The sequence below is a fragment of the Acanthisitta chloris genome, unplaced genomic scaffold (genome assembly GCF_000695815.1).
Source record: "Acanthisitta chloris isolate BGI_N310 unplaced genomic scaffold, ASM69581v1 scaffold21488, whole genome shotgun sequence".
Classification (NCBI taxonomy): domain Eukaryota; kingdom Metazoa; phylum Chordata; class Aves; order Passeriformes; family Acanthisittidae; genus Acanthisitta; species Acanthisitta chloris.
The window spans coordinates 11,781-25,457 of record NW_008685703.1 but is presented as its reverse complement, the minus strand read 5'-3'; the positions used below and the strand labels follow the sequence as shown (position 1 = coordinate 25,457).

General features: G+C 41.2%; 1 protein-coding gene across 1 annotated transcript in view; it reads left to right on the top strand.

Moving 5' to 3' along the window:
• Positions 1-3,707, top strand: part of RAD51AP1 (RAD51 associated protein 1) — a gene marked incomplete at its 5' end in the record, with an annotated part of 4,884 nt that extends 1,177 nt beyond the window's left edge. Inside the window, 4 exons of the mRNA XM_009079877.1 lie at positions 709-783; positions 1,421-1,573; positions 2,232-2,378; positions 3,523-3,707. Coding sequence (XP_009078125.1) covers positions 709-783; positions 1,421-1,573; positions 2,232-2,378; positions 3,523-3,650 — 503 coding nt within the window. The remainder of the gene's footprint in view (positions 1-708; positions 784-1,420; positions 1,574-2,231; positions 2,379-3,522) is intronic.
• Positions 3,708-13,677: the final 9,970 nt, after the last annotated feature.

Here is a 13,677-nt window from a genome sequence, read left to right as displayed (position 1 = left end):
ATATGTATATGTATATATATATACACAATGTTTTGCAATCATAAAACTTCTAAGTATAAAGTGCTTTAAACATTAGTTGTTGAAATAATTTCAGACTGTAATATTCATAACATGATATGCTAGAAATATGCATTGAAATATTAACCTCTTCACAAGTATCTGACTTTTAAAATGTTCCGTGAGTCAGAAATAGATCTATAACACTCATGTAATTGTTTTATTATTTGGCTTTTTTTCCCTCCAGGTTATCCTTGGATGACAAACTTTATAAAAGAGATTTGGAACTTGCCTTAGCCTTATCTGTCAAAGGAAAAGCTTCAAACATCCTTGAGGTGCAAAATTCAGAAGAACAAGGTTATTTTGCATCACTGCAACACTTTATTTATATGTACTGAATTTGAAAATTACAAATTTATTTTACAGTGAAACAGACTGAAAATTTTTCTTTAGACTGAAAACATTTTATTTCAAGATGTCATGATAAGAAAACAACAATTCCTGGGTAGTGCCTGTGTTATGCTGCTGGGGATTTTTTTCTGTGAGAAAAGTAATTCTTTTGTAAGGTCTTCCAAACATGTAATTTGATTAGAGACAGATGAAAACTTTAGCTATTTTCATTTCTGAATATTTTTACTTTTTATAATGTGTTTTTTGCATACTAATATTTTACATGTTTTATTTGGGGTTTTTTTCTGGATCTTAAAGCAGGTAAGAATATTGAACCAGAAAAGATACAGAGGAGACCCTGTTTTTCCAACTGCAGTGTAGACAGTGAACTTCTAGGTAAGTTGCTCTCATACTTTTGTCTTTTCAGAGAGAGCATTTAAGTAGCTTTTCTCTTTATTTCCATTAGTTTCTGCTTTGCACTGATGTGGAAAAGAGAGTCTTTATGTCAAATAAAGATTAAAGACTGAAGAATGTGTTAACTTTTTCATTCAATATTAAGTGCCTGCCTTAAAATGGGAACCTGTGGATTGCTGAGTGAGATTGTTACAGGTCACTAAAAGTTAGTTGCAACAGATGTGTGATGTTTTTAGATGATGAGTTTATTCAATTCTTCAAGAAGCTACACTTAGCCTCAACTCCTTAATGGGTCTGTAGTGCCTAAGGATCAACTGAACATGAGCAAACATTTGCTGTGCTGTTGCAGACTTCTTTGATCCATTTTTTTTGTTTGCTGTGCCTTTGTTAGCTTGATTACAGATAAAGGTTGATAAATTTCATGGTGAGAAAGTACAGTTTGGTTAGTTCAAAGAGTAAAATGAGAATCACATGAAAGCAAGTGTTGATGATATCTGTCTGTGTAGTATAATTCAAAATCTCAAAAATCAATTCTGGGGACTCAAACACCTGCTGCTTGTTGGGAAGGAGAATAGATTCACTGTGAATTCAATTAATTGAACCACTTTCTGGTTTTTAGGTCTCGATCGGGTTATGGATGAAGACATGCCCAGGGGTGATGGTAGGCAAAAAGCAGCAGTGTCCAAAGTTCCAGCACATCAGAAGAAGTTACTGACAGTTGACAGTGATGACAGAGAGCATGATACTGACTCTGAGCCAGAGTCTGTGCCCAGTAAGTTCTCCACAAAGCCTCTCTCATTAGGTGTGCTTTGGATGTGATGCCTCACATTTAGTTTGTATTTTCCATGAAATTCATTCTGCTTCAACTGTATTTTCCCTTCTTAGTGTAACATTGTCCTCTAATCCTGCTGACATCTCAGTTGCAGTTTCACACTCAATTTAAACACTGGAGCTTATTCATACACAGTCCCCAAACTGGCAAGAAATGATACTGTTTCTCTGACTTTGTATGTCAGGACAAATTTCTTCTGCACTCCTCATCCAGGAAACATTCATCTCTTTGAAGAGCCTCTCTTCATTTTTCCACTTGTTTTCTGGGGTTTGCACCCAGACAGTGCCTTTGGAGTAGTATCAGGTGTTGTTGCTTTCAATACTGGCTTTTTTTTAAGCTTGTTTAAAAAAGTGAGTATCCTCCCTTCTTTCCTTCCTCCAGTTCTCAGCTCTTAGACAACCAAGCTGACTCCATCTCTCTGTCATTCCCTGGTGGCTAACATGTCTGTATGAATATGTACTGCTCAAAGATGTAACAATCTCAGACCATACTTGTTATTTCTGCAGAGAGCTTTTGCTGAACAATGATCTGTCATCTTACATGATGATTTCTCTGCTTAGGAGTGTCTTTCTAAAGTCACTTTTGTTTTCCAACCAAGCATCACCTGTAGTTTCTCCGTTGCGGATAACGGAACAACAGTCTGAGCCAAGGCAAAAAGTGATGTCCAGTTCCTTGGAACCAGCTGGGAGCCCTCTACATGCATCAAGTCCTGTAACAGACAGAAAGCCTAAATGGATACCACCAGGTACATGTGAGATTGCAGCTATAAACAGGTGCATTAGTTGGCTGAAGTTTTTAATAATCTCTCCTCAAAGCCACCAAAAATAAACAATTTCAGAGAAATTCATGCTCTTTTGTAAAGAAAGGTTTTCTTTTGACAGATTTAAAACAAAAAAAGAAGGGAAGAAAAGCTATCTCATAGTTTCATAGTATGTTCAGGGTTTGGAATAGACCTTAGAAATCATCCAGTGCCAACCCCCTGCCCTGAGCAGGGACACCTCCCACCAGAGCAGGTTGCTCAAGGCCTCATCCAGCCTGACTGTGAACACTGCCAGGGTTGGGGCAGCCACAGCCTCCCTGGGCAACCTGTGCCAGTGTCTCACCACCCTCACAGGAAAAAACTTTTTCCTAATATCTAATCTAAATTTTCCCTCTTTCCATTTATAACCATCACTCCTTGTCCTGTCACTGCAGTTCCTAACAAAGAGTCCTTCTCTGTGCTGCTTTTACAGCATTATCATCAACCCCTTTATTGGGGGGAAGTTAAATAAAATATTTTCCATACTGTGGGTAAAATCTTAACCAAGAGATTGTTTTGTGTCCATTTCTCTCTTGTTTAGAGCTTTATTTGTCTCTGGTACATGCTGCATTACTTTCTGTTCGAAGTATTAGAAAAATGTTTGAGTGTTTTAACTGCTCTAATAAGCAAATGCTCAGCAGCTTTATTTGCTCAAGGTGTCTGAGCATGCTGCTGCTGCCTCCTGCTTCTTTGATTTTTCTTCATGTTTGCTCTTCTGTACATGTTTCTGTTTGGCTCCTTTCTCTCAAGCTGCCTTTCCCACTTGGAATTGTGTAATTCTCTGGGGAGTTCCTGAAAATGCACAGCACACAGGGAACAGCTTTTATGTGCAGTGTTGCTCTAGTGTGTTGCTAGTTAATTAAAGCTGTGCACTATACCTGCTGCACTGGCTTCCAATGGGATGGATTCCTGGTTCCTGGTGAGTATGTGGATTTTCACATGCTTCTGTGGTATGTTGTTCAGACCTTTTTGCAGTAACTTTAGAATACTTTCTTTGTTCTTCTAGGAAAACTATAAAGAAAACAGTAATATGATTTATTTCTCCCCTTAAATTTCTTATACCTTCTTTTTGTTTTAAAATTGTTTCCAGCTGCATCAGGAAGCAGTAATGCCTCTGTGAAAAATGCTTCTGTTAAGTCACCTACTCACTGCCTTAGACTCGGCCTCTCCAGACTAGCAAGAGTCAAACCACTGCATCCCAGTGCTACCAGCAGTTAAACAGACAGTGACAAGGAGCCATGGGAAGGAGGAGCCTGTGGAAAGTGTGTTGTTTATAAACAGAGGGCAAGCAGCATCATGACATCATCCATTTGGAAGGACTGTTGTTTATGGATGTGTCTGATGTTGTAATGGAATGTTTTTATTCTTCAAATTGCTAAGCATTCTTAAGTGCTACTGAATAATAATATTACTTAATCAAGGTGATATGTGGGTCACCAGCTCTTTGATGTTTTGTATCCAGAGATGTTGGTTTGTGGTCATTTTAATTCTCTGATAACTAAACTCTTAGCATAAAATATTCAAGGTGGCACTGTGTCAGTATGTATGATAGGTAAGTAGTTTTTTAATGTATTTTTTTAAAAACAAAATAAAATACTTTATATGTTCTGATTTTGTTTTTTGAATTTACTAATTTTGACAGTCCCTTTAAGTTTTGGCTGCAGTCTGGCAAGTATTTCTGCATGTGTATGCTCTTACTGGAAGTCAGCAGCATTAGCTGGACTCAGAGAGTGCAGATTTTCCTTGGAACTCCTTGGTCTTCTTTGAGGACCACGAGCAGCATTAGCTGGACTCAGAGAGTGTGGATTTTCCTTGAAACTCCTTGGTCTTCTTTGAGGACCATGATACCATGCCTAGTTACTGGTTTTGTAAAGCATTGAAGTGGTAGTTAATGAGGCTGAACTTTCACATTTACCAGTCCACAATCTAGATAATTTCCTATCTAAGCATATTAATTATTTTAGGATGACACAGCAGATGTATTTCTCTCTGTATTACTTGAGGGATCTGGTCATGACTCAGTGAATTGCATTAGCAAAGGAATATCATAGAATGGCCTCATTTGGAAAGGACCTTGTTCCCTCTGCCATGGGCAAGGACACCTTCCACCAGGTTCTCTTCTCCAAGTGCCATCCAGCCTGGTCTTGGACACCACCAGCCACAGCTTCTCTGGGCAACCTGTGCCAGTGTCTCATCACCCTCCCAACAGGTCAATGTCCTTCCTGTGCTGAGGACCCCAGAGCTGGATGCAGCACTCCAGGTGGGTCTCACCAGAGCAGAGCAGAGGGGCAGAATCCCCTCCCTCACCTGCTGCCCACACTGCTTTGGATGCAGCCCAGGACACAGTTGGTTTCTGAGCTGCCAGTGCACATTGCAGCTCATGTTCAGCCTCTCACCCACCAGCACCCCCAAGTCCTTCTGAGCAGGGCTGATCTCCCTCTGTTCATCTCTAGCCTGGATTGATATGGAGGGTTGCCCCAGCCCAAGTGCAGCACCAGCATGTGGCCTTGTTAAATCTCATGGTATTCCCATGGGCCACTTCTCAAGCTTGTCCAGGTCCCTCTGGATGACATCTCATCCTTCAGGTGTAATCTGTGCCTGTGAAAGGTTTCTATTAATGACTTCACTGACAGCTTGCAATTGGTTGTCTGTTTGCTCTTGCTGCATTATCAGTCTGGTTGCTATCATAAGGTAAAGATCACTATTTCAGCTTTCATTATTGCTGAAAAAAACCTGAGTTTAGTTTTGATTCATAAACTCTCTGAGTGTTGTTTGACTCAAAAGGTCTGAAGCCTGGCCTTCATTTCCCTGGGCTGTATTGGTTGTTCTCAGATACTCTCTTCATGTGAAAATCTGTATCTTTAGGGTGGCTAAATAGTAACTTAATGGTTCCTCAGAGCCATGGGATTTAATAGGGGAAACAACCCTTTTTCCCAGTATATTTTTAATGGGAGCAAAAATGCCCAAATGCAGTTTCCTGAGATCAGTTGCATCAGGAATTCCATAAACTGCTCTTTAATCTTCAACAGAGGGTTTGGGTGTAATTTGCTCTGAGCAGAAAAATGCAATCTGTCTTTCATGCCTGATCACTTCTGTTGTCTAACTTTCTTTTACACAACAGGCTCTAACGTATCATCGCAAACCACAAAGATCACAGACCGATGTTACCACTTCCTGCTCTCTGTATTTTGAAAGACTTTGTCCTGCTGCTTACAAAGAATTACTGCTCTGTCTCCACTCATGTGTGACATCGTTCTCTTGAGAGGAAGCCTGTGCTTATAAAAAAAAAATACTTCTTTGGATTAAGAGTTTCTGCTGTGCTGAGTTTATCCTCACACCCCAATTATTTACAGTGCTTGTGCACGTTGGAAATGAAGACTTTGAGCATGAGTTGTTCCTGTACATGTGGGATATTGAAAGTCTGAAATTTCTTTTTCTTAGGTTTTGTATTTTTCCCCACTATTTTAATTGTTTTTAAATATAATTATCTCAAAAATTAAAGATTAAATTAAAAAATTAAATTAAAAATTAAAGTTTTTCCTAGACTTGTCTGAATAAGAGCATGAAGGGACTTATAGCTTGACTAAGTGACCTTGAGTGTAAAAGTCAGAATCTACATGTTCCTTACTGTACTTAAGCTTCTCTCTGTTTAATGCTCAGGCATGTCAATTCCTCTCACCAAGTTCTTTTCCATAATGACAGTCCTTGGGGACAAGGCAATCATATTTGTGATCTCATTAAAAATTATAAAGCTGATGAGCAAAATCATCTGCCATGAGAAAATAGAACGGAGCAAACTTGAAAAAAGCAGATTATATTTTTCTGGCTGGTGACAGACCATCTTGTAGAGCCTAAGACAACATATTATCTTTCTGTTTCCCTCCTTGAGCACATGAGAGATTCACTTGGGTGTTTCACTTCCAGTCAATCTGTGTAAACGTTGCTTTCATTCTATTATTTTTGCAGGATTCATTGAACTGAAGGATTCTAAAGAGTTATAATCTAGCAGTTCTTTAGAAATACCTTGTGGACCTCACCTCAAGCAGAAAGAAGATAAGTGCTTATGTTTCAAAGTGCTAAAAGTCTGTGTAGGAAATCAACATTAGAGGGCACAACAGCACCAAGTTAGTATTCCAGTGCAGTAGAGCTATGTGGGTACCATCACATGAATAACACAGTTTTACTCTAATACATTTTCATAGATGAAGTGACTAATAATGTTAGACTAATAATTTTGTACATTATTTAATTGAGTTATAAGCTTATATATCTTTTAGTTCTTTTTCCAGTTTTTTCCTCAAGTCAGCCATTACCTGGGTAAAAATCATATTGATGTAATTTGTGATTGTGGTTCAGCTGCTTCAGTTTCTCTGTCACTATTTCATAGAAACGGTTACTAGAAATCAGAAAATGTAGGAGTGGGCAGATCTTACTCAGCCCTGATGAGGCACATCTGGAATGCTGTGTCCAGTTCTGGGCTCCTCAGCACAAGAGAGACATGGAGCTCCTGGAGCAGGTCCTGGGGAGGGTAACAAAAGTGATGAAGGGATCTCTGTTACATGGACAGGCTGAGGGAGCTGGGGCTGTTCAGCCTCGAGAAGAGATGACTGAGAGGGATCTCATCAATGTTTCTGAAGGGAGAGTCAGAGGATGGATCAGGCTCTGCTCGATAGTGCCCAGCAGTAGGACAGGAGGCAATGGGCAGAAACTGATGCACAGGAAGTTCCACCTGAACATGAGGAAGAACTTCTTTCCTGTGTGTATGACCATACACTGGACCAGATTTCCCAGAGAGGCTGTGGATTCTCCCTCACTGGAGGTATTCTGGAACTGTCTGGAGACAATCCCATGCCATGTGCTCTAGGATGGCTGTGCTTGAGCAGGGAGGTGGGACTAGATGACCCACTGTGGTCCCTTCTAACCTGACCCATCCTGTGATCTTCCCCAGCATATCTAAGTCAGGAAAAGGGATGCATTCAGGGCAACCAAAGTTAAGAGAAGTGTACAGATCTCAGAAGCTGGAGGCATAAATTGAACTTGCCAGTAACTCAAGATTCTATAGTGGTTCCCTGTATTGACAGTAGGCAGCAATTGGCCACTGTTTTCCAGGCCTAGATGGTGTGTAGTTGCTCAAATCCTTTGTTCTCTGTTCACCTTTCACAAAGGCCAGTGCAATTATGCACTTGTACTTGAAGCAAAGCAGGGAAATGTGTCTTCCTGGGCCTTAAGACTAACTTCCCTCTAAGAAATCAGAGAGGACCAAGGCTGCTATGGTGGTAGTGTAGACCATAGCTTAGCTTGACTTGCTCCTTTTCCTTGTACATTTGATTTTTGTCTCAAGAAGTCACTTCTCTGCTGATTTTGCCTGTGTAAGATGTCCAAAAGAGTATAGCAGGTGGCTCCCACTGACAGAGTAGGTTTAGCTTAGATATTAAGAACTTATTTACAGTGAGGGTGCTGAGGCACTGGCACAGGTTGCCCAGAGAAGTTGTGGCTGCTCCATCCCTGGCAGTGTTCAAGGCCAGGTTGGATGTTGCTCTGAGAAACCTGGTCTGGTGGAAAGTGTCCCTGCCCAGGGCAGGGGGGTTGGAACTAGATGATCTTTAAGGTCCTTTCTAACCCAAACCATTCCATGATTCCTTCATATTCTGGCACCTCATGCTCTTCAGTGCACTGCTCAGCTTTCTCTGCGACACAGCCAACATATCCTTGACCACCTTCCACTGTCATTGCCCAAACATTGTCTAAAATTTTCAAAGATGTGTTAAACTGTCCCCTTGATGACTGAAGGTCCACTGACCTGGGGAGCTGCTAACTGTGAGTTCCCTGTGTGAAAACAGAAAGTGATGATAATAACACAAGATTCTCAAATAATCCTCTCTCCCCAAAATGCTATTTTCTTTCTAGTTCAGGTGTGCACAAATAATGGAAAAATGAAGTTGTTGCTGGACAGAATAATTTATGAATGGTGGCACATGTTTTACAAGCCTTGGCTCATTTCAAAGGAGATTGGAAGGATTGTGTTTTGCTGGAAGGCTGTGAGCAAATGTGTCATGGGGAAAGTAGACATTATTGATTCTAAATGTCAAAAAAAGTGAGGAAATCAGTGAGATGTGTGGTGGTAGCAATAATGTTTTTAAAAAATTCAAAATCTTTTTTTTTGCATGAAATTTGACATAAGGGACAACTTTCATATATCAAGGGTATCACAGGTGTCTAAAGCACTCAAACTCTAGAATAGCTGCCTTGCTGTTCCATGAACTCAAGCAGTCACAGCACTCCTGATGTCATTTCAGTCTCAATAGTAAGTCATTAAATATGGGATTTCATGGCACTCTGGTTTCTTTTGGGTATTACTTGTGATTGTCATTTTTGCTGGATTAGTCAAGACCTGATTAAATATTCAAACTCTGATTATGTCAGTTTTCACCAATAAATATAATCTCTGCTTGAGTGTTGACAACGATTCTTGTAATTCTTGTCAATGGTTTGGCATAGATTTTCATCTGTTATTTTGGTGCTATCAGGGAAAATCAGTGAACCAAAGAACTCACTGCTGGAAATAATAATTCTTGTGTGGACCTTCCTATTGAATCCTGTTTTATAGAATATAAAAGGAACAAAGCACAAGAAGCTAAAAGCTAAACAAGTTCTTGCTATATATAGCATGCTGTATGGTCATTTCAAAATTGAGAATGATGATTAATGTTTCACAGCTCTACAGAGCAGGCACACATGCTTTTACTTTCTTTCAAACATAATCACAGGAGATACTTAAATATTTAATAAAAGTCAATTTTAACATATTGGGGAGTGTTCATAGTTTTTAGGTGGACACAGAATTCATGGCTAAGAATTATTCAGAAGCTGTAAGACAGTCTCCTCTGTTTTCCTCCTGACATCTATCTTTCTCACCAGGTAGGCTGCCTTTGAGACCAGGAGCTCTTATGAATCGAGACTATTAATTTTTCTACTTCTAAAAACCCCAGCTAAAGAGGCCCCAGCTTGCTGAGATATTTCTGTGCTACCAGTTTTAATGTCAGACAGCAATGACAGTGCCAAAGCAGAACAGAGATGCTACCAACAGAGTAGTTCCACCAGCATGGTGAGGCAGCAGAAACCTGAGTGCTGAAAAAGGCACTCAGATACCTCCCTGACTCCAAGCACTTTACCCTCAGGCAATGTTCCCACCACTCTGTGGTGAATTGGAAGAGGACCAATGCAGGTTAAAACTAAGTTGAGTTTGCTTTGCTGGTTTAATTTTAAGATGAGCTATTTTTGGATCCAATTTATTGTAGGACTTCACGAACATTTGTGCTGGCATGAAGAAGAGGACAGCTGAAGATAAAGAATAAATAGCAAAGGGAGAAGCAGACTTCTCCCCCCTCCCCTTAACTCAGCCCCCTTTTAGCAACAGGCCTGGTTTAAAATGCTCCTGGAACAATGGTGTTCTCTGTCCTGCTGCAATCTGTCTCAGTATGTGTGAGGAGACATCTTGGGCATCTCCTTGTTCACAATTGTTCCCAGTCTGGATATCTCCAAACAATTGTTATTAATTCTAAATCTAACTTTGGTGTGTGAAAGAATAATGCTTTTGGAAATCTGTGTTAATTAAACCCATGGTGGGAGACCGCAGACAACAGCAATGTTGGAGATAATGTAGTTTCATCTGCATTTGGCATTTTATCTGTGATAACACATCCCAGTAGGAAAAGATGCAGTATGTGAGGGATATCTGCCAATGACCTACATCTTCTTCCAACCCAAACCCAAACCAAAGACAGGATGGAAATCATCTAAACCAAACCTACTCTCTGTCAGTTTGAAGCCATTCCCTCTTCTCCTGTCGCTCCAGGTTTTTGTAAATAGCCTTTTTTCATCTGTCCTTTAGATTCTTTCAGGCACTGGAAGGCCTCGTGTACTCCAAGCTGAACAGTCCCAGTTGCCTCAGCCTTTCCTCATAGCAGAGGTGCTCCATCCCTGTACCCATCTTAGTGTCCTCCTCTGGACATCTGGACCAGTTTGAAGCCATTCCCTCTTCTCCTGTCGCTCCAGGTTTTTGTAAATAGCCTTTTTTCATCTGTCCTTTAGATTCTTTCAGGCACTGGAAGGCCTCGTGTACTCCAAGCTGAACAGTCCCAGTTGCCTCAGCCTTTCCTCATAGCAGAGGTGCTCCATCCCTGTACCCATCTTAGTGTCCTCCTCTGGACATCTGGACCAGGAGGATGTCCTTCCTGTGCTGGGTATCCCAGAGCTGGATGCAGCACTCCAGATGGGGTCTCAGGACTGCAGAGTAGAGGGCTTTATGTAGGTTTATATAATCTGACAGGTTATGTAATGTGATGGGTTTATGTAACCTAGATTTTAAAAATTCTACTTGTCCTTCATCACTTCAGCATTCATTGAATTTAGTCATATCTTACATCCAGGGCACTGATTTTCTGCAGGGCATAATGGGTACTAAAGCTCTGTGTCTGTGTATGAAGAGCTAGCAGGTTCACCAAAATAATCCCCAATAATGCCTAGCAGCTCTGCAGTGATTTTAGGTAGAACTCAATTCCCTTGCATAAGATGTTCCCTTTGGCTGTGTTCACATGGCTGTGCAGGAGTAACCATGAATCCCCTGCCAGCCTGCAGGTTTAGCAAAAGCAGGCCAACTGTTATGCTTGAGGGAAAGATTGTTAAGTGAACACTTAGAAGCTCATTTTTCTGCCATGTGGATGGATCTTGGTGCTCTTGTGCCTTGCTTGGCTGTCCCCACCCATTCCATCTGCCCTTCTGACCCATCTCTGCAGCCAGCACTGGGAAGACACACAATGCCACAAAGCCTTTTCTAGGAAGGCTGAAATGTGCCCATAAAACAAAGTCAGATGGGATACATTTAGTGAGAGTAGGCTGCAGTTAGGCTACCTGAAAAGGAACTGTAAATGTGGAGAGCTGCCAAAGATCCTGGGAACATTTAAATCAGCAGCTGAATATGAAATATGAAATGTAGCACTGAATAGTTTTGAAATGATGGCTTAAAAATCATAGTCTGTATGGGATATGTTTTCTACCTCTAATTTATGCAGTTATGTATAGAAAGTCTGATTCTCCTCATTCAGCACCCTCATGCCCTGTATCTTCATTAGCCCCAGTGAGGTTGTAATACTAAGTGATAACAGAGCATATATTCTCTGCTGAGCTGTGTAGCTTTGGAACACGGGTGAGCTTTTCTCCATTGAGATCAGCTCCTGCTTCCCCTTTTCTCATTTGGTTTGATTTGTCTTCCTTGCCAAAGAAATTTGGAGGCAGATTTTTCCAGCTGCTCCCAAAAGAGTGGGGAAGTATGTTATTGCAGTGATGGGAAGCATTCTGTCCTCCACACATCACAGCCAGCCTGTTCCCAGGCAGGAACACTGCCTAACTCCTAAATTTTGATCCATATCATTCCTGAGAAGTGTTACCCAGCACATACTGCAGTAGCTTTTCTGGACTCTCTTTGTGTTTTCTGTGCATCTCCCTGTAAGAGAATAAGGATTTCTGAGAAAATTTTGGGTTGATAGGATTTATTATGGCATTTATTTACGACATGATTTTTCACTCTGCAGCTGAACATACAGGGCCTGTTTGGCACAGGGTGGGAAAGTGAATGTTACTGTCCAAAGTGTGAGACACAAGTGAAAAGACAGGTCAGGTATGGTATGCAGTGATATCACAGTCACAGAACTATTTAGATTCAAAGCCACTGCTTGAGATCATCTCCTTCAATTCCAATTATTCTTTGCACAATAACCTGTAACGGTTAAGGAAACAGTTCTCCTTGGAAATCTTTCTAATGTTCTGCAAATTTATAATGCACATGAAGAGAATATTATTAAAATATTGTCCCCAAATAATGGAAAGCTCTTTTAATAAATACATATTTCTCCTGAAATGCCACCGAGGTATGATTTCTGCCTCCTCTCCAAAGAGACAGCAAGGCAAAATATATCCTTTAAATCTGTTATTTAATTAAGCATAACAGTACACAGGTGCTAGGCATGAGCTTTTGAGCACATTTATCTTCAATGCATTGAATTGAAACTGATGTATTAAAATTCAGCATAGGTACTGAGATAGATATCTAGAGAACAAGCCATGTGAGGAGAGGCTGGGGGAGCTGGGGATGTTTAGCCTGGAGAAAAGAAGGCTCAGGGGACACATCTACAACTACCTGAAAGGAGGTTTTAACAAGGTGGGGTCAGCTTCTTTTTCCAGGTAACTAGCAATAGGACAAGAGGAAATGGCTTCAAGTTGCACCAGGGGAGGTTCAGTTTGGACATCAGGAAGAATTTCTTCATGGAAAGGACAGTCAGGCATTGCAATAGACTGCTCAGGGAGGAGGAGGAGTCACCATCCCTGCAGGTGTTCAAGAAACAACTGAATGTGAACTTAATGCTATGGTTTAGTAGACAAGGTGGTAATCAGTCAAAGCTTGGATTTGATGATCTTGGATGCCTTTTCCAACCTAAATGACTCTGTGATTCTGTGAGATTGTGTTGGTACCTGGATCTAGCAAAGACTGTAAACACTCACCTTCAAAGTACATAGAACAACTTGCATACATCAAATCGACTGTGTGCTGAAGTATCTTACTGAATCAGTGCCTCAGACTGCTAATTAACTCATGTCTCCACCACAGAGGTGTTGCCTGAACCACATTATTCAAGACACAGCTGACTGCTCAGTTTAATAATGGCACATGAAATGCAGACTGCAGTGTGCATCCCAGGTGTTTCCATGGTGTCCAGACACTGAGAGGTGTCTCACTAGGCCACTGATTGCCAGCCAGTGACACACATCAGCATCAGAGGGAATCAAGGAGGTCTCTCCAGGGTGCCCACTGGGCCCCTATGCCAAACATAGCACTGCCAGGAACTGTTAACACCCCACAGAGGCTCCAGCAGGGAGGGTAATGCTGCTACCAGTTCAGACCCTGCTCTTGACTGGTGCCAGTTCCTCCTCATACTACAGCAGTTCTGTACTTCTGGATGAGAAGGTCACCATGAGCTGCAGTGTGAGCTCACAGCCCAGAAAGACAACTGAATCCTGGGCTGCATCCAAAGGAGGGTGGGCAGAAGATCAAAGGAGGTGATTCTCCCCCTCTGCTCTCATGAGACCCACCTGGAATACTGCACAGTTCTGGTGTCCCCAATGCAAGAAGGACATGGAACTGTTGGAGCAAGCCCCGAGGAGGCCATGAAGGTGATAAGATGACTGGAGC